Here is a 19,691-nt window from a genome sequence, read left to right as displayed (position 1 = left end):
ATATATAAAGGGTGAGTGTCAGGAGGATGGAGCCAGGCTCTTCTCGGTGACAACCAGTGACAGGACAAGGGGTAATGGGTTCAAACTGGAACACAGGAGGTTCCCACTTAAATTTGAGAAGAAACTTGTTCAGGGTGAGGGTCGCAGAGCCTGGCCCAGGCTGCCCAGGGGGGTTGTGGAGTCTCCTTCTCTGCAGACATTCCAACCCGCCTGGACACCTTCCTGTGTAACCTCATCTGGGTGTTCCTGCTCCATGGGGGGATTGCGCTGGATGAGCTTTCCAGGGCCCTTCAACCCCTGACACTCTGGGATTCTGTGACCGGGCCCGCAGTGACCTGGCACCGGGCGCAGCGTGTCCCTGCACCCCCAGCCAGCCCCCAAACCCCCCCAGCCAACCCCCGAGCCCCATCCCATGCCGACCCCCCATTCTCGTACCCCCGTCCCGCCCCTCCCGCAGCGCCACGCCCCCGGCTCAGCCCGTCACGTGACCCTGCCCATTCATGCCTCCCCCGCCACCGCCCCGCCTCCTCCGATTGGCTCCCGCGGGCGCTGCCGCACCGCAGCCAATCAACGGAGAAGGGGAGGGGCTTTGGGAACGCGTTAAAACGCGCGCGCCGCCACCCATTGGCTTCTCTTCCTCCTCACCCCGCCCACGCCGCCGGCCGGAAGCAGGAAGCGGCGGGTGCCCGGGACGGCGGCGCCGTGACCCGCGGGCGGGCAGCGCCGGCCGCGCCATGACGGGCAAGTCGGTCCGCGACGTGGACCGGTACCAGGCGGTGCTGGCCGGCCTGCTGGCGGAGGAGGAGAACAAGTTCTGCGCCGACTGCCAGGCCAAAGGTACCGGCGGGTCCCCCCCCCCTCGCGGGTCCCGGCGGCTGAGGGGCGGCGGGGCCTGGTAGGCCCGGGCCGGCGGGGTTGTCACCCCCTCGGAGCCGGCCTGTGGCGGGCGCTGCCTCCCCGCCGCTTGCTGCCGGGGCTGTGGGCTCCCGGGGCCGTCCGGTGTCCCCTCTCCCCGGGGTGGGGGTACAGGCCCGGCTGGGCCTTGGGGGTGATGGCTCCGGGCTCCCAGGGCCGGCAGCGCCGCGATGCTCCCCGGCTGCTGCAGCGGGGCCCGGGCGGTTTGGGGCTTCATAGCACGGCGGGTGGTTTCCCCTTCGGTTGAGCAGGTGTTTGGTGTTTGCAAAAAAAGGCAAAACTGGCTCAGATTTGGCTTCGTTGGGGGCTCGTTCACTGTGAGGCGCTTGCAGAGGAGCTGCTGCCGGTGCCTCGAACCCTGTTCGTGCCGCTCCTGCTCATTCGGTGGGTGAGTTGAACAGAAAACTGCCCCAGATCTGCTGATGGAAACTCGCCGGTTCACTGTCTGTGCCAGGGTTTAACCTCAAATGTCAGCATGAAAACGCTTAACACATGGGGACTGCTCTTCTGGAGAAGCCTTGTGTTAAAGAGGAACCTGGAAAGCTGGTGTTGTGTAATTTTGGAGGGCATTCCAGCTGAGGAGTAACATCCTGTAACTCATAGCTGTGAGCAACAGATCAGAGGATCAGATAATTGTAACCTGGCCCTGGAGCCACACACTACTGAAGGAATTTCAGGTTTTGGTCCTGTGCTTCCTTTTCCAATTAGCACTGATGTCCAGGTGTGTTGTGGTCCTTACCCTTAGAAAGGAGTGGGGTAGAGAGGAAGTCAGATGTAAATGTTCGAGCTCCAGAAGACAAACCAAATGAATACAACAAGTGTTACCTGTTACGTGGTGATACAGATACCTTTCTGTAGCTTGCTACTGTGAAATGTTCTGCTTTTCTGTAGCCAAATGTTAAGGGTTGTGCCCATGCCTCCCTAAAATCCTATTTTAATGAGCATTCTCATGATTTGGAGATTTGGACTTGAGGCTTGTTTCCCAATAGCTGGAATAAGTGAACCTGGAGCAGGGGCTGCTTTTCCATGTCTGTCTGTAAGTGGGAGACTTTGTCACCTCGGTCTGACCTCTAAAAGCTGCAGAGAGCACTGCTGAGCAGCATTAAAAAATGGTGTTACTAAGGTTTTCTTTCAGCCCTGCTCTACAAAAAAACCCAAACCTTAGGGACCTCATCATAAGAACCTGTCTTATATTAGAGATGGCAAGTTTTGTGACATGGTCCACAGCTGGTTTGGTTGACCATGTAGGCTGGATGTGGTAGTGTTGGCAGAGAGTGGAATGTTCCTTTTGCTTGGAAATCCCTTATCTCTTGGCTCCTACTCTGGTGCCAAGGGCAAAAATAGCTGTTTTATCTTGTCATGAGACAGTAACATAATGTACACAGTATGGGAACCAGTCGTCATCACAGTACCAGGTTACTTGTTTTGATGTGATTATGTAGCTTCTCCTGTCTGTCGTACAGCCTGGCAGTGCAGTATTCCAGTTAATTATGTCTAAAAATCCAAGTGTGCAGTTCAGCATTGCCACTGAAGCTGGGAGCTGCTTGTCTGGGAAGACTGGTGGCATTAGTCCTGGAGAGCAGGCTCCTGTTCTGCTGAGGGATCTGGCAAATTATTATCCACTATGCTAATAAGATTCATGGACATGTGAAATCTCATTACTGAGAGGAACATGTGGAGTGCGCAGCCCTAGGAGGTGTCTGTGCAGCGAGGTCTCCAGCCAGGGATCTGTCTGGTACCAGTCAAAGCATCGTACTGGGCTGCGTTTTGGTTCCCGTGGGTTGCTGTGGTGTCTCCCAGCGAGGTGCTGGGGCTGGTTTGCAGGTCCAATGTTCTTACCACTGCTGAAAGTAACAGCAAGATTCTGCTTTACATATGGAAATGAGCCCCAGGTGTACTTGTGCAGACTAAAGAGTGCATTTTATTTGATATATGGCTTCTTAATAACTCAAACTCTCTGCAAGCTGGCACTGACGAGAGGCCACGTGGTATTTGCTGCCTCCAGATCCCTTCCCTCCACATTTCCAGTGCCACCTGGAAGAACAGCAGCTTTTCTGTGCAGCTGATTGTTGCTCTGCTTTTAGCTGATTCCCAGTCTAGCTGCACTAGTTGAGGCCCACAAAAAAATGCATTTGTGTACAGTTTTGTGAATGGGAGGTTGCCAAGGTCAGGGCTGAAATCTGCTCGTTTCGTAAATGGTGCTGGGGGGTTGGTTGGTGGCAGGTAATGTTTCTTATACCAGCTCCCATCTTTGGCAGCTCCTGTTCAACATCAGAAGGATTCTTGCATGAATTTCAATGAAGTTAAGGCAGTAAGAACCTGGCAGCTCATACAACACCTATCAAGACACTTTTACAATAAAAACTGGCTTTTGACCATCTGTTTTTATGGTGGAGTTACTGAATTTTGTAGTGGTTTGCTGCTCCATCGGAGCGTTTGAAAGCTCGCATGACACACAGGCAGAGACTGTTCAGATGCCACCCACACTTCCATTATGCCTGTTCCCAATGACCTAACTACTTGCTGGGTTTCATTACTGTATCTTTTTCCCCTTCTATATACAGAACTGAAGGAGATTACAGTACCTGTTCATATGAGCTGCAGTGCTCGTATGTACCCACGTGATTTCACGCTCTACAGAAATTCTCAGCGTTGGGCTAAAAGTCTGATTTACAGGAACATCAGCTCTCTGATGTTGGCTACTGGTTGGGCTCACACTCTGGGACCAGTGTAGCAAACACTTTTGTTTGCTGCGTTGGTAACCAGTTTGGTATCTTCCATATCTTCTGCCATCAGCAAAGTGATTACTTGGAGAAAAGGTCGTTTTCTGTGTTCTCATTATTTCTTGCTTTCCACTAGGCAGCGTGTACAAGTGAATCCTAGTCCAATTTGCATCTTTTCCTTCCCTCATATGTTTGGGATTCAAGTAACTTCTTCCCAAGGCATTTCTTCCAACGAGCTGTTGGAGACAGTGGTGGCTTCAGGTGCTTTCTCTGCACAACTTTTCTGTAAGAGCTGCACAGATGAGCCTGAAACTGTGGAAGTGTGAGCCTGATAGCTTCCTAGACAGCGATTAATGGCCTGGGTTGGAGTTGCTGGGCAGAAAAAAGGATGAAGGAGCTGGAAAAGCAAGCTGGGGGTGGCTTTGCTTCTGCAGCACCGACAGCTGCAGTGGTTAGAGCTGTTGTTTTGGAGGAAGTTTAGTGAGATCTCTCGCCTGCTGCTTCCTCTTTGTGTTGCAAACCTCTGCACCAAAGCAGCTGAAGGTAATCTGGGTGATCTGATCAAAAAAGGTGGAATGATGAATTATCATAATCCTCTTTTTGAAGGCCTTTCCTTTATGAATTGCTTGTACAAAATGCCTTAAAAGAGAAGCTGTTGATGAGGGAGGGTGGGATCTCTTCCAGCAGCTCATTTCTGGTGGCAAATGGCTGTTGTGTTGCTGCTGTGTGTGTGTAAGGCAGCGCGGCTGTCGAGCAGTCTGACTGTATTGAGTATCTGTCACAATATCCGCTGCTGAACATCAGAATGAGTCTGGAGGCTGAAATTGCGATGTAGCTGGAGGGCTGTGGTGTAACCCGTGCGAGCCGGACTTGACCTAAGTGTCCGGATGTCTTCCAGTAACTGGGAAACGTTGAGTAATGCTTACATGAATTGAATCCTCCTCTGCGTTTCTGCCTCTAAAGCTCTGTGCTGAACTCGTGTAACATACAGCTAATTCTATTTGATTCTCTCCTCCTCCCAAACCCTTCCCCTTCAGTTTTCCGGTCTGTCCGTCCAGCAGGCTCCTTGGACCCAGCCTGACGTCGGAACGGCAGGTTCCTCCGCAGGGAGCACCAGCGAGAGCCGCTGTCTGCCCATCGGTTCAGGTTGCCCTGTGCTCCTCCTGGTTTGTCTGACTCTTCCCTTTCCTTGTGTCTTGTGAGAGCTGTGGGTTCCGTGCCGAAATCAGCCCCTTCTTGTAACTTCAGTGGTTAGATGGGAGACAATTTGCTGCCAAACACAAACCCAGATCTAATTTTTCAAGCAGCCTTTTTTGAAAGAGGATAGAACTTTGAAAATACCTGTGAAGAGACGGTTAAATATTGGATGGGAGGCAGGAGGAGCAGGATTAAAAGCTTGGGTGCAGTTGAGGAAGGATGATTTCCAGTGAAACGGGGGAGTTAACTTATTACAGATGGTTTAGTCCAGCCAAACTGGTATTAATATAAAACATGTTTCTAATATTCAACAGAAATCTGTTGTGACTCAACTCCTCCATCAGCAGACTATGGTACTGCAGCTGAATTTTCTTTTCAGTAGAAGCAATGTGGAGAGTAACTTAAATAGCTGCCTAGAACAACTGCATGTGATGAAGAAATGATCATTATGGGAAAACCGAGCAGTGGGTAGTGATGCTTGCCTGCAGTGGGCTTCAAAAACCAAAGCCGTAGGACTAAAGCTTCTCAGTTTGCCTTAAATCTTGTATTAGGAGGAAGTTCAGTGTTATGTAATGGAAGCTTTCCAGAGGGGATGCATCTTTGCCTGTATACTCATTTTAATTCCTAGCTGCACTCATGATATTCTGCAGTTATCTTAATGAGCGCTGCATTTTCTCTTCTGCTTTTGAACTGTTTTGTTTGTCTGAAGTCAGATCTGAAGGAAATAGTCTTGTGCATGATGCACCGTTCATTTCAAGCAAGTGGAAATGTTCAGGAATTAACTCTGTGAGACTGGCTTTGTCCCTCAGTGATCTTCATCTGGGGTGGGACTTCGGGAGGGAGCGCAGCTCTGACCCTGCGTCCACCTGCCCGAAGTGATAACTTCCCATTCCAGCCACAAAGCGAGGAAAAAGCATCAGCTTTTCCAGCAGAGACTTATTCTGGAGTTGGTTTGTGCTTAGGACAGTTGTAGGAAGATACCCTTTAAGAAAAGATACGCAGAGCTCTGAGTCATGTACACAGATGTGTCTACGTCTGCCGGAGACAGATAACAAAGATAATCCTCCGAGCAGAGGGCATCTCAGCAAACCATGTCAGCTTTAATGCCGCCGTTCTGTGTGGCCGTATCAACGCGCCCGTGGAATGGAGAGCCCGTGCGGTGAGCGACTGGATAGCAGAGGGTGTAAATTAAGGGGCCAGAAATGGCATGTGATTCTCAGAGCGTAGCTGCAACTTCGGTAAAAGTTAGTTCCTATAGTAACTGCTGGAGGAGTTACATAAGGGATCAAACACGCTCAGGAACTTGTGTGTCAGCCTCTTCAGAAAATGCCTCTGCAATTTAGAGGTAGTTAATTTTTTAAAATGCAAGTAGGTTATCAAAACCAACTAGAGAATCAAGAATAGCTTCGGTCTCCTTCAGGTCGATCCAGAATAGTGATTGTTTCGTGTGTCCCAGGAAATCTAGGACAGGGAAACTTTGAGCTTCTAAGAGAAACTGTCTTAGAGCAAAGCTTCCTCCAGGCGGGAAGCTGGATTTACCTGTGCTGCCATCACCTTCGGTGCCTTGTTAAACTGCTTACCTCTATTTTTGGCAAAACATGCCATTCCTTACTGGCCAGGTTATGCCCTTTCCTTATCAATGTCAGGTCCTTTTTGGTAACTGTGATAGTGGCAAACAATTCATGTCTATCTCTAGATATTGAAGATATTCTCAATCAAGCAGAAGTGGCCCAGGAGCTGAGGCTCCTTCCTCTGTTGGGAGTTACTTTAAGGACTTGGTGACTTCTACATATCTCCACAACTCCAATGAGATTGGAAACCAGGGTCTCAATATTTTCAACACGCAGTGAAGAATTAAAGACATTTTGTAAGTGGTGAAGTTGAATTCTGATGGTGTAAAATAGTAGTGATAGAGTGAGCTTCTATTCTGCTGCTCTGCCTACATGTGCATTTTGGCACAAGAATGGTGTTAACCTACTAGCTAATGTTTTCTTTTGCATTTCATGGGAATTCAGGCCTCCTTGAAATCTGCTGCCTTTGAGGCCTGACCCGTGTGTAGTTTTGGTGACAACCTCATGACCGCAGGAAAAACGTGGCTTGTAGAACTTGCCTGATTTTTGTATCTTTAGGCTGTGTTGCCACCAGTACCGGTGATGTTAACCACTGCTCTTGCATGGGTCCTTATTAGAGCATCTGCTCCACATTGTCCCTTTCGCAGTTTCTTTACTGAAGTAATAAACATCACTCGCTCAAACAGCAGGAAGGACCCACCCTGCTGTTTGCAGCCTCTGTTTTAATTTCCTCCACCTTGCTCCATCTGCCTCTGCGTCATCACAGCACTTCTTCAAAGAGCACGATGGTAACGGTGATAAGGTCTGTGTTGAAGGATGCTTCTGCCAGCTTAGATCAGATGCTGCTGCGTCGCTGCCTTCAAGGCCACTGGGCCCTCAAGTTTTATGCATTTCTGGTAAACTGCAGAAAATGCGAAGCCTGTTCCTGCAGGAATGGAGCTGGAACTGGTCAGCCTGGGCTGACTTGGCCAGTGAGGTACCTGCAGCAAACGCGATGGTTTGGGGAAGGAGAGAGTATCCTGGTGGCTGCTAATGCAGCCAAGAAGATTTTGAAGACAAAGCTCCAAGCTGTTTTTGGAAGCAATATTCTCAACCCCCGTACATGCCTCTGGCTCTTCCTTTTTCCTGCAAAGAGTGGTTAAAGCCTGTAATGACTGCAGCAATCTTCTACTGAGGGAGGAAAAAAAAAAAGGACAAAGAACCCCCCTGAAAACAGCCCTTTTGTCTTTCAAAGGATGGCATGAAGTTGGATTTTTGAATGACTAAACTGAACTAGGTACATACCCTTATCAAGCTCCCTTGCTATGGAGCTTTTTGGCTTTAGCATCCCTGTTTCACTGCGTTCCAATGGCTTCCTAAACACTGCACAAATAGCTGAGTCTGGTACTAAACCTGGGCGTACAGCAGGTGTCAGTGCTCTAGAGATCTGAGAGGTCCACGAACCCTGCATCAGGATGCATGCTTAGGCCAGTGACTAACTAGGCTGTGTTAATAACTAAATAGCATAATTTAGAGATCTTTAAGTTCAGTTTAGCTGCTTTTCACTGGCAGGGTTTACCTTGTTTCCCCAAACTAATCTGAAGCCCTGACTGTAGAACAGATGTCTCCGGTGAAGAGCAGAGGAAGCTGTTTTGTAAGACAGCCTTTGTCATGGCTGTTCTACAAGCGGAATGAATTTCAGTAAGTCATGAAGCAATCTCTTTCCAGAACAAGGAAACCCCAGGTCAAAGGAAGCTCTTGGATGCTGGGCCGTTTCCTCATTTGGCTCTGCAAAAAGCAGCGCTTTTCAACTTTTGACTCGATGAGACGTTTCCAGGCGCTGGTGAAGGCTTGTAGGAGAGGATGTGAATGTCACCTGCAGGGACCGTCCCACCGGAGGAGGATTTCCCACATCACCATGAGAGGGGCTGGTTGTGCGCTGCCGCAGCCCGACACACGCAGCAGTGTTAACCGGGATCAATGGCCGAGCGGGCACGTTTCCCTCTTACAGCTGGGCTTTTGCTGGAGGTTGTTTGCACTCAGAATATTTCATCAGGCTTTGAATAGCGATGCTCTCTCCTTCCTGCCTGTGAAAGCATCTATTTCTTTTCCTGACTCCCCCCTTCTCAAAAGAGCAGTGGCATTGCAGCCAACTTCTGTTTTATTTTTAAATGCCTTCTGGAGGGTTATTACTGAAGAAACTTGCATGAGTAGCTTGAGCCAAAATGTAATGCCTGAATAAAGGGCAAAGAGTGAATCTGCTTGGGATCCCTTGATTAAAAACACTCAAGAGTGTGAACTTTCAGCAGGTCATTAAGACATGATGTAAAGTGGAGCAGTGCTGGGGTTTTAAAGGGAATTAGGAGCCTTTTTGGTAAGGACAGATCATTCAGACAGTCTTTGTGAGCATTAATGATTCTGGCTTAGATGCGAACTTAAGCTGGTATGACCAGCTTGGTATGTGTTGCTTATTTTGACAGGCTGGGATATAAAACAGGCTGTGAAACTGTCTCATGGAAGCACTGACTGGGCAGCCGAGTTCCTCACAAATAGTGTTCTGGTCTCTGCTGGATGGTGGTGCGTCCTCGCTTAGGAACACGCTCAAGTATTCAAAGCAGCTTTATAAAATGAAAAGTCACCGAGCAAGAGATGCTTGTAAGCTCGTGATCATTCTGTGATCATCGCCAGGTTAGGAATATATCCCAAGGTGGTCTGAGAAAGATTAAATGTTGAGCCAGAACTCAGTGTGTAGCTGGGCTCTTAAATCCATTTTGATTAGTATCCTATTTTTACCCAAAATTGCCATTTTCTTTCCTCTCTTGTTCACCTACAAAAGGCTGGCGTTCTCCAGGAAGGATTTGTGCACAGATGAGGTGATGTACAGGGAAAAGAGATGTTTAATCAGAGCAGAACAAGCTATGCCCAGCTTGGGTTAGTGCCAAGTACCTTGTTTACCATGGAAGTTAAAATTAGCCATAATACTGAAACAAAAGTGCCTGCAGCATCAGGCTTCCATGGCTGACACAGGTTCTCATTGCAAACTCCCAGTTTTGCACATGGGAAGGGAGTTTTCATTTGGGCCTCAAGCTCCAAAGCCACCCGGTAGCTGTGGGGCTGCCAGCCTCAAGGCAACTATTTTTGTAACATTAGCGAGAGTATTCATGAAAGGACCAATTTCTTTCACCTTTCTGTCTAGTGTTTTAACAAGCTACATGTTTCTGTTAACCTTGTCCTAAAACCTTTTGCGTATACGTTTCCATGATTCTCTGCACGTGTGAGTGTTGGGGTGTGCGAAGAGGAGATGGGGCTGCACAGCAGCTTGGGCTGTGCTGATAAACGCCGCTGTGTTCCCTAAAGCCACTTACCAGTGTAAAAATTACCCTTCTGCTGAGGTGCTTTGCTCCTTCTGTCAGCGCTCAGTCACCGGAGCTTCTGCACATCAAGCTCTGTTTAGTTTTTAGGAAGTTAAATGCTGCAACATGAGTGAACTCAGAGCTGTAAATAGCACCTGGGGCTTTCTGCCGTCAGTCACCATGAAAATGGCGTGTGAAACTGGGGGGCAGCGACTCTACAAAGCCCTCCCCAGCCAGATCTTTGGGCGCTTCCTCATGTGATTGCTGGTGCGAGGTCCTTTTGTGGCCTCGCAAGAGGGAAGTGGGAGGTTTGTTTACATCTGCAGCAAACCCCATCAAAACTAAGTGCTTTTTAAGGAATGAAATCATTAAAAAATGTTGTTTTGGCTTAATGGCTGGGGGCATTTCCCTGTTGTATTGCACTTTGCTGCATCAACCCTTTGCTGCTGTTGAGGCGAGTGGTTCTCCTGTGCAGCTGCTTATCTCAAAGCAGCTCTTCACTCTTTGGGGTGTAACCATATCTTGTTCCTCCCTTTTTTACTTTCTGATCCTGGTGTTTATAGAATCCAAGGCTATGTAACTAGGCTCAAGAAATGACTAGTTGTATCCAAAAGCATCAGGTGCTCAGATCTAGAGGTCAGATTCTCATGCCTGCAGACTTCAGGTGGTGTTTTGCAGAACCGTCCAAGCATCCCATGTGTGTATCTCTGAAGTCACCACCATGAGCAGATTTCTGAACTACTGGGATCACCGTCCTCCTGGCTCCTGGAAAATCGACCACATCCCCAAACTTGCGGCATTTCCTCTAGTCTGTAGATTCCAAGCCTTTCTGATGGCATTCATTGACACTGCAAGTCCACCCAAACCCTGGCTGGCATAAGCATCAGTGAAGAGAAATACCCTTGGTTGTATAATGTGTTTATCACCAGACTAAGTGCAAGCTGCTGGGGGATTTTTGGAAAGCCTGGGTGTTTTTGTTTTTAAATATTTGCTGGCATAACAAAGCTGCTTCAGCATTGGGGTCTTCCAGAGCTGGGCTCTGGGAGTTGCAGCAAGGATCAGCTGTTATTCCTGTGCTCAGCTCTGGCTGTTTGGCATCCTGCATCACAAAGTGATGCTGAAGCAGGATGGGTACAACAGCCGGTGCCACTGAGTCACTCTCCTGTGTGGCATCGCAGGGAGGAGGCTGCAGCGGCTTGAGCTGGCACATGTGACAAAACAGGGAGCTGATTGCTCCAGCTCTGCTATCTAGCTGACTATTAATCCTTTTAGCCCTATAAAGGCTAAATATATCTCGAGTTTAAATCTAACCTTGAATCTCACGGTTAATCCTGCTGGCAGTCACACATTACAGCCTTCAGGGGGTGTCTGGGAGAGAACTCCGCACATCAAGGGCCAGAAGGCTTCACCTTGGTGTGCTGCAGGTGTAACACTGAACAAGGCTTTTAATCCCACGCCTTGCTCTGTAACCGGCATTCCTGGGTGTTGCTAAACGTATGGACCCCTGCTCTGGTGCATTCAGTTCTAAATTTTGGTAGGTATCATAAAGGAGCTGAGGAATAGGCAAGAGTGTGCTGCTTTTGAGGTCTTCACCAAGAGCTCTTCCCAAGCTGGGAAGTGGCTTCTATCAGCTTTGTTAAATTAGTATCATTCTCAAGGGCTGCTCTTCTAGTGAAGAAGCAGAAAGCAATGGCGAGACAGGCCAGGAGGCTTTTTAAAAATCATAACCTAGCTGGAATAGGTACTGGAGAGAAATCAGAGGCTGGATGCCTTTGCCCTGGAAGGGACCATGAGCCGCTGATTGCCTTGGCAGCACCAAATCCCGCAGGATACTCCAGACTTTGCCAGGAAATAGGAGTTAAACTGTTAACAACCATCCAGCATATCCAGGGGAGTCAAACAAAGTGCTGCTTTTTTAGGGCTTTGAAATTACACTTTTCCCCCTCTTCCCCCTCCCACCTCAGTCTCATTAGCTTTGAGGCTTGCTATTTTAACTGTGGCAAGAAAAGACACAAGAACTCAGCTGCAGTGATGCCTGTAATGCCTATAAAAAGGGCTGGCACAGTTTATTGGAGGCTCTTGGGTCCCTCATGTGGTTTTGCTGTGGCTGTTTGGCCAGTGATAGCCAACCCACGGTGGGGCTGGCTGGCAGCTCCAGCCAGGTATTTCATTTGAAAGCCTTGTCCTGCACTGCGGACGGTGATTTCTGAAGCTGGTCTTCCTGCAGCAAGCTTGTTAATCTTTCCCTTTTGTTCTTTTTCCCTGGCATGATGTCCCTTGTACACCTCGGAGCTCTCCCGCCTGTCCGAAAGCTGCATGCAAACCGTGCATATATTGACATGACTGTTTCATCGGTTGAAGCAAGATAAAATCAGGGCTTTGTAGGGTCTTGGGTGGTTTGGATGCCTATTTTCTTCGCTCCTCCTTTTCAATTTTTGTCTTACATAGGGCTCTCAAAATGGAAGAGGGGGGCGATAAAGTACTAGCTGTAAGTATAATGATTAGGAGGCAAACCTTTAAACATCCCACTGATGTCTAATTCCAATTTCTAACAAGATGAAAATGCAAATGCCGCAGTCTCGGTTCACTTGGTACAGTTTCTCGGTTGCTCAAGGCCGACTCTGGTGTGAAACACCTGTGTCTCTTTGCAGGGCCACGATGGGCGTCCTGGAATATCGGAGTGTTCATCTGTATCCGCTGTGCCGGGATCCACAGGAACCTGGGAGTTCATATATCCAGGGTAAAATCTGTCAACCTCGACCAGTGGACACAAGAACAGATACAGGTAACGCGAGTGAAACGTGCACAGTGTTCTGTTGAAGGGGCTTGGTAAGCTTGGGAATAAAGTCTGAATAGGCCAAAGATGTGGGAAGTGAAGCAGGAAGAAGATATCAAGCTGGGTTAGACTGGGAGGGAAAATGTCACGATTCCAGGCTTAGCCAGTTTGAGAGGGTAAAGACAAACACTCGGCAAGTTCCTGTCAAACTGTCAAAGGCTGGAGCTGCTGCCCAACTCCGCTCCTTGAGGTTCCCCAAGACAAATCCTCAACTTCCAGAGTGACATTAGGTGGCTAATGAGATATTTATCTTCAAATAAATATCACGCTGTGGTACTTAGTATTGATGAATTGTGCTGGGGGAACATAGCAACTGTGTCAGGGATTCCCAGCTAGTAGGCTTGCACCAAAAGCCTGAGGAGCGGCTTTCAGGTACAGAACAGACTTCAAAAGTCTACATGTGCCTTCTAGTGAACGTTCGTAAGCTCTTCCTTGGTAGCCTGGCATGCTAGTATGTGTAAGAGCTTTAACGTCTGTGAAACAAACGGTTCAAGAGTTCTTTTGAATTGCAGTGCATGCAAGAGATGGGAAACGGAAAAGCAAATCGTCTCTATGAAGCCTACCTGCCAGAGAACTTCAGGCGACCTCAGACAGACCAGCATCCTTTCTTCCTTTGCTGCCGAGGAAATGCGGAGTCTTCTCATCTCGTTGCTTTTTATCTGCGCTCCCTCCACAGGAGGTTTAACTCCACGTGCCTGGGCATCAGCTCTGAGAATGAGTCCCTTTGCCTGCAGGCTGCTTGTGTACAGAATGAAGCAGAGAGCTAAAAAGATTGCTTCCAAGCCTTTTTTAACTGTACAGGCAGGTTTTTAGATGCCCAGTGCAGCAGGGGTGTGCTCATGTGAACATAAAGAAACACAGGAGCATCTCTACCATGGTTTTATTTCTCTTAAGCTGGTGGCTGAGATGCTTTTGTATGTGCAGGATCCATTTCTCTGACTGCTGTGTAATTTGTGCCAGTGACCTGTATGCTCTTCAGTGATGGCTGAAGTAAATATACGTTGTGAACAAAACACACAAGGAATTTAAGCCCTGACTTAATGTACCTTTTATAGCACTGTCATGCTTGGAGTAATCCAAGGGCAAAAATTGACTAGCTAAAGTAGTTGGATCCAACACTGAATTATTTTAAGAAAGTTACTGCTGGAAATGCTTTTTAGACAGTCATTAGTTTAGTTACAGCCTGTACCTTGTATCCACATGTCAAATAATACTACGTAAGTCTTCTATTCTCGAGTCATTTGTCTTTAACAAGCTGCTTGCAGAGCTGTGGAGACCTTCATTAGGGAGAAATATGAGAAGAAGAAATACATGGACCGAAGTATCGACATCAATGCATTTAGGGTTAGTTTCTAATCACTTCTACAGAAGCTTGAACACATTAAGATATAAGTGTATGTTTGTCTTGTGAGTAAGCATGAAAACAATGTAAATGTTTCCTGTATTAGTGACTAATATCTTCTCCAAGGCTGATTGCATTTGGTCATTCTGTAGAAAGAATTTAAATTGGAGGGCACCTTTGAAGGCCATCGTGTCCAACTCCTTCCTCAAAGCAGGATGAGCTTCAATATTCGTCCTTTGCCATATCTTTGAGGCTTATTAGATGAGTGACAACATCATGTAAAGCTCTGTATGAACTTTCTCTTGGTTTGATATGAGTTTTGACCTTCATGTCAGTGTGGTTTTTTTCTCCTTACAGAAAGAAAAGGATGACAAATGGAAAAGGAGTAATGAGCCAGTATCAGAAAGAAAACTGGAACCTATCATCTTTGAGAAGGTGAAAATGGTAAGGCCAAAAGGCATGGTCGTGGATCAATTGTAAAACCTTCTCTTGAGCAGCACAGAGGTGACCCAGCTCGATATGGAAGCATTTTTTCTGGCCGCAGTCATGGCAGCGGGTGCATTGAGTCACACCGATGGTAGTAGCTTGTTTTCCTCTGCTCAAGCAGACACTAAGCAGATGTGTCCTGCTATGCAGTGCAGAGCAGGTTGGAATCCTGCTACTCCCTGCTTAGCTTTCCAGCTTGAGCAGTTACTTTCCTAGTTTAGAGCATGACAACGGGTTCCAACACGATGGGACAATAAAACAACAATGTAAAACTTGCTCGGAAATGGTTTGCTTTGGAAGGACTTATGTACACTGGAAAAAAGAGATTAAAGCCTCTAATGTATCTGAGTAAAACCCAAATTTGAACCAGGCTTCTGCTGTTCTTTTTCCCTAGCCTCAAAAGAAAGAAGAAACACAGCAGTCTAGAAAAAGTTCTCCTAAATCTACCGAACCAGTAATGGACTTGCTAGGACTGGGTAAGAGCCTTTCCAGCCTTACTGGGCTTGTCGCAATGACCCCAGTCACCCTCTCTGATCCTGTGAATTTGGTGAACTTTTAGTGCTTGTTTTCCACATCAGGTGGACAGCAGCTGTTCAGAATAGTGGTGTTTTGCTTAAACTGCTCCAGCACAACTCGAGCACAGTGCTCAGCACTGCAGCAGACAGTTTTCCTTATGTTTTTGCTTTAAGCTGGTGCAGTGGTTGTGCCCATAGTGTTATGGGAGCAGCTGTAGTGGTCTCCAGACACCCTGTGGGCCCTGGCTGCTCCAAGGTCAGTTGGACAGAGGTGGTGCAGCACATTTCCTTGGTCTTGGGCCAGTTCCTTCTCGGCACCAGAAGGACGAGCGAGGTCAGGTCACTGGGTTGAGTGGCCCATGTGCAAACTGCTGAATTGGGCAGGAGGCTGCCCCAAGGCCACCTGTGGGAACATCCACGGCAGCTTTGTCTCTTGCAGATGCTCCTGTGACAACTGCTGTGACGAACGGCCGGCCGAGCAGCTTAGAGAAGGACCTTGATCTTTTTGCATCAGTGGGATCGAGCTCTGACTCCAGGAAGGTGAGCAGGGAACATCAGAGCTTGACAGAAGCTGGTTAGATGTTGGAACGAGGTGATGATCTGTGTCCTCCCCTAGTGCCGAATGCAGCTGTTGCACTTGTGCTGTCTCTGTCTCAGGTCACTGGCTCAATGCCAACATCTGGAAGCGCTGGTTCTGTTCCCGAAAACCTGAATCTCTTCCCTGAGCCGGGAGGCAAAGGAGACGAAGTGGGGAAGAAGCAGCTCTCAAAAGACTCGATCCTCTCCTTGTACGGCTCTCAGACACCTCAGCTGCCTGCGCAAGGTAACGGAGCTCGGAATCAAGCTGTTGAATGGCACTACGCTAATTCAGAGTGGGTGGGATGTGTTCTGATGGCTGACAAGCAAAGATGTGGGAGTGTAGGTGGTCATTCTTGAACTGATGAGTAACAAAACGAGCAGCTTAGTCTGAATGTCATGGCCAAGTGAGTGTTGTGATAGTCTCTGATTCAAAGGTCAGCATTTCATCCTTATGATGGTGGATACAGCAGTTCTTCCCTTCATTGCTTCTCTGCCTCTTTCTAGGTGCAATGTTCATGGCCCCAGCTCAGATGGCGTATCCTGCAGCAGCATATACTGGTTTTCCAGGAGTAGCCCCCTCCAGCAGCATGATGGGAGGCATGATGGCCCCATCGGTGGGGATGATGGCCCAGCCCGGCGCTGCAGGGATGGTGGCTCCCATGGCCATACCAGCTGGGTACGTGGGGAACGTGCAGGCAGCTGTCATCGGTGTCCCCAACGGGATGATGGCTGCGCAGCAGGCTGGCTACGTCGCTGGCATGGCAGCGGTTCCCCAGCCCGTCTATGGTGTGCAGCCTGCACAGCAGCTTCAGTGGAACATCGCTCAGGTGAGGCGTGATCTTCTGCTGCCCCCCCCCGGGTGAATGGAGGGCAGGGGAGGACCATGCAGTTAAACCCAGGCTGGTGCTTTTATAGGCTGGGGTTGGGTGAGGTCTGCTGATCCTGCAGGCAAACTGAGGGATGTCAGAGGAGTAACTTGTTCGGAGGTCTCAGTACTCAGTGGAGAACAAAAATCAGTGTGATGTCAGCTAAAATGAAAACTAGATGGGCACACACCTGAGAAGCTAGTGACTTCTGTTCACTGTAACTCTTTAAAATAACTTATTTAAGCCGGTAATATGTTGAAGAGCAAGAGCTTTGCGGGCTGAGGGCTGGTGATCTCCTTGCCGTAGCCTTGACTTTTGTCCTCTCCCCTTTGCAGATGACCCAGCAGATGGCTGGGATGAACTTCTATGGAGCTAATGGCATGATGAGCTATGGACAGTCAATGGGTGGAGGAGGTGCCCAGGGCAGCAATCAGTCCCTCAGCACCCAGATGTGGAAATGATCCCATGCGTTGTGACCATTTTTGCCTTCTGTTCTGTTCTTCAAAACTGCTCCATGAGACATTCAGGGTTTTTTCTTTCTGGCTGGCCTGCCCAGCCTGAGCCTCTTTCCGTAACTGAGACCCATCTCTGCCTTTTCACTGTCAGACACGGTGAAACCTCGGTGACCAGAACATGAGCTCCCCTGTATTTAGCACAGTCAATGCACACTTCTGGGGTGGACAAACCTCCTTGCACAAACCTCCACTTAATGCTTCTGGGTAGCACTTAATGTCCTGCTGGGTATTTTAGCAGAGATGTGACTGAGGAACTTGGGAAATCTGTACTTAATACTGCCTGTAATGTCAGGCCTTTTAAGAAAAATCACTTCAGCTCTAGTATTAGGAGGGGTTTTGGTTAGCAGAGGGGTGGAAACCTTGTTTGGTGCTGAGGAAACTGGATTTTAACCCAAGCCCAGGGGCAAGCAAGCCTTGCTACCTCTTCCCGTGAGCGGAGTTCTCGGAGCCGAGGCCTCGCTGTGCTTCGCTCGCCAACCCTCATTGGAACCAAAGTCATTCGGAAGACCCCTCTCATCCCCCCGTGAGCAAGCAGGATTCTCGCGCAGTGTGGGGGCAAGCCGTTAGAATGTGAAACTTGCACTTCAGAGTGGCTTTTTCCGTCTAATATGTGGTATTGATGTATTTAACTTTTAACAAGCTAACTGAGAGTTAACTTATCAAGGGCTGAGAGCCCGCTGCAAGTTTTCTTACACTTTTAAAATGACTATGACATCCTAATTTATACTTTTTTCATATTTTTTGTTCCTGTGTAATCCTGGTACCCCTTCCCAGCCAGCTATTGACATTTTAATCTAGGCATAAGAAGTGGGTGGGTCAGATTTCTTTTTCTCATCTCCAGTAGAACACAACTGCTTAAACTCATCAGCGTCGAGCGAAAAGCCAGACTTCTGCGGTCTGCTTTATCCTGTGTATATGTAAATTCCCCAATAAAATACTGCGGTGAAACCTCAACTGACTTCCCTTGTTTTCGAACAGATTGTGCGAAACGCGACTGTCATGAGTGCGAGTTGTTCACTTCAGGTGTTGTGGGCATTTTGGAGCTTTTCATCCAAATGGGACTAACTCCATCTGTTTTGTAGCAAATGTCCCGAGTGCCGGGGGAGAACAGCGTTTGCCTGAACGCGAAGGGCTCTCGGCGTGCAGAGAACCAGGCTCAGCGGAGGCAGAATCGGGTCAGTTGACACTTTTATATACAAGAGAAACTCGCAGTTCGGGGGGGGGCGGGTAAGCGCCGCATTCCTGCAGCTGCGCCTGCAGGGACAACTCCAATTATTGGGATTGCAGCTTTACACCAACATTCAATACAACCTGACCAAGACCTAGTCGAAATGGGGGTTTTAAGCTTTTACAAAAAGTGATAAGTGAGAATATGAGAGGCTGGGGGGGAGTTAGGACTGGCCTAAAGAGCAGCTGGGAAGCTGCGTGCAGCTGTGGGCAGAGCTCAGCTCACCATGGGAGCCTTGGGTTGATGGGACTCTGCTTGCATATTAATGATGGTATTGCTTTCCTCAATTCAAAACCTGCTCTTTTCAAAAAGAAAGAGCATTTCTTCCTTTTCCCCTTCTCCCCAGCATATGTTTGGTTTATTTTTGAGGGGGAGGGTTGGCTTTTTTAAGCTACACGTGTGGTTTTGGGCTGGATGCTCTGAGAAGCTCAACTCAAGCACAGAAAGTTTTCAAGCTGGCTTTAATCATCTTCACTTGCTGCCCCAATACTGTACATGCAGGTACAAGCCAATGAAAATGTGAATACTTCAGGTTTTTTTTCCCTCCTCGGGAAAACTGGCTAAGAATATTTTACAAAATAGCGTGCACCCTCACAGCCATCAGTCCCGCTGCATATAAACCACAAAAATACAAGAGTTTTACATTAAGAAAGACCACGCACATATAAAACATTACATAACACGGGTAGAAAATTGCCATTTGCTTTTTGTTTTTAAATCTATTACCATTCTCAAGTATCCATCACAAGCCCATCCCCTTGTCTTGAACATAGAACTGGGGCTTCGAGGCCCCCCTAGTTCACCCCTCTGTGGCATCGATTTTAAGGTGGAGTTGTTCAACTTAGGAATCTGTCATCAAAGCAAAGTTTATCACAAAATACAAGCCTAGTGGAGGCAGCCAGATTGGTTCACCTGGTTACATCCTGGTTCCCAACAGCACGATGGGTCAGCGTGTTGGTTCTGTATCAATTCTGCACCTAATTCTGCTTTTCCCTCAGGTACCGGCTGCACACAAAGACAGAAGGTTGGCGTGTGCGTGGTGCGAGACATCTGCTACCTCTTGCGTTAAAGATTGAACGCTAAGCAATTAACTCGTGGCTAATGAGTCCTGACTATCCCAATCTTTTGGGACAATTTAGGTAACTTTTTTTAATGCAACTCGTTGGGGGCTTTAGGATGGAAACGCGAAGGAGCGCAGGGTTGCGTGTCCTCGCGTGGTTGTGTGATGTACCCGTCACGATGCTCGTCTCAGCCTTCGGGAGAAATGCTGTGGGTCAAAATGAGTTGTGGGTGTATCTCTCATCGCCTTGTGCCTTTAAAGACCTCAGACCCTTTGATATAAGTTTTATTTGCCGGTGGTGTCGGCATTCTGTGCCCTCGTACTTTCTAGGGGGCTGATGCAGTTTAAAAGGCATAGGCTGTGTTTAAAGATTTGTGAGCTGTCGGTAAGATCCCTTCTATGTCTTGTTTAGAAATATAAATTCTGAATTGTTTTACTAGGACGAATACTTCAGCTTTGGTACTTCTAAAATATCGGTTGATGCTTTTCTCTGTGTGCTTCTGTGGGTTTGGGTGCTGTTAGTAAT

At 48.1% G+C, this 19,691-nt stretch overlaps 1 protein-coding gene across 1 annotated transcript; it reads left to right on the top strand.

The window, feature by feature from the left end:
- Positions 1 to 649: 649 nt before the first annotated feature.
- Positions 650 to 17,831, top strand: SMAP2 (small ArfGAP2). The gene is made up of 10 exons (XM_082071224.1): positions 650 to 837; positions 12,390 to 12,523; positions 13,087 to 13,172; positions 13,840 to 13,918; positions 14,274 to 14,360; positions 14,797 to 14,878; positions 15,357 to 15,457; positions 15,575 to 15,740; positions 16,001 to 16,323; positions 16,698 to 17,831. The coding sequence occupies exons 1-10, from the start codon at positions 735 to 737 to the stop codon at positions 16,821 to 16,823; spliced, it is 1,287 nt and encodes a 428-aa protein (XP_081927350.1). The 5' UTR covers positions 650 to 734; the 3' UTR covers positions 16,824 to 17,831.
- Positions 17,832 to 19,691: the final 1,860 nt, after the last annotated feature.

This window comes from Streptopelia decaocto (assembly GCF_964273445.1).
Source record: "Streptopelia decaocto genome assembly, chromosome: 23".
Classification (NCBI taxonomy): Eukaryota; Metazoa; Chordata; class Aves; order Columbiformes; family Columbidae; genus Streptopelia; species Streptopelia decaocto.
Note: the sequence above shows the minus strand (reverse complement) of the source record. Positions and strands in the feature narration are given on the sequence as shown.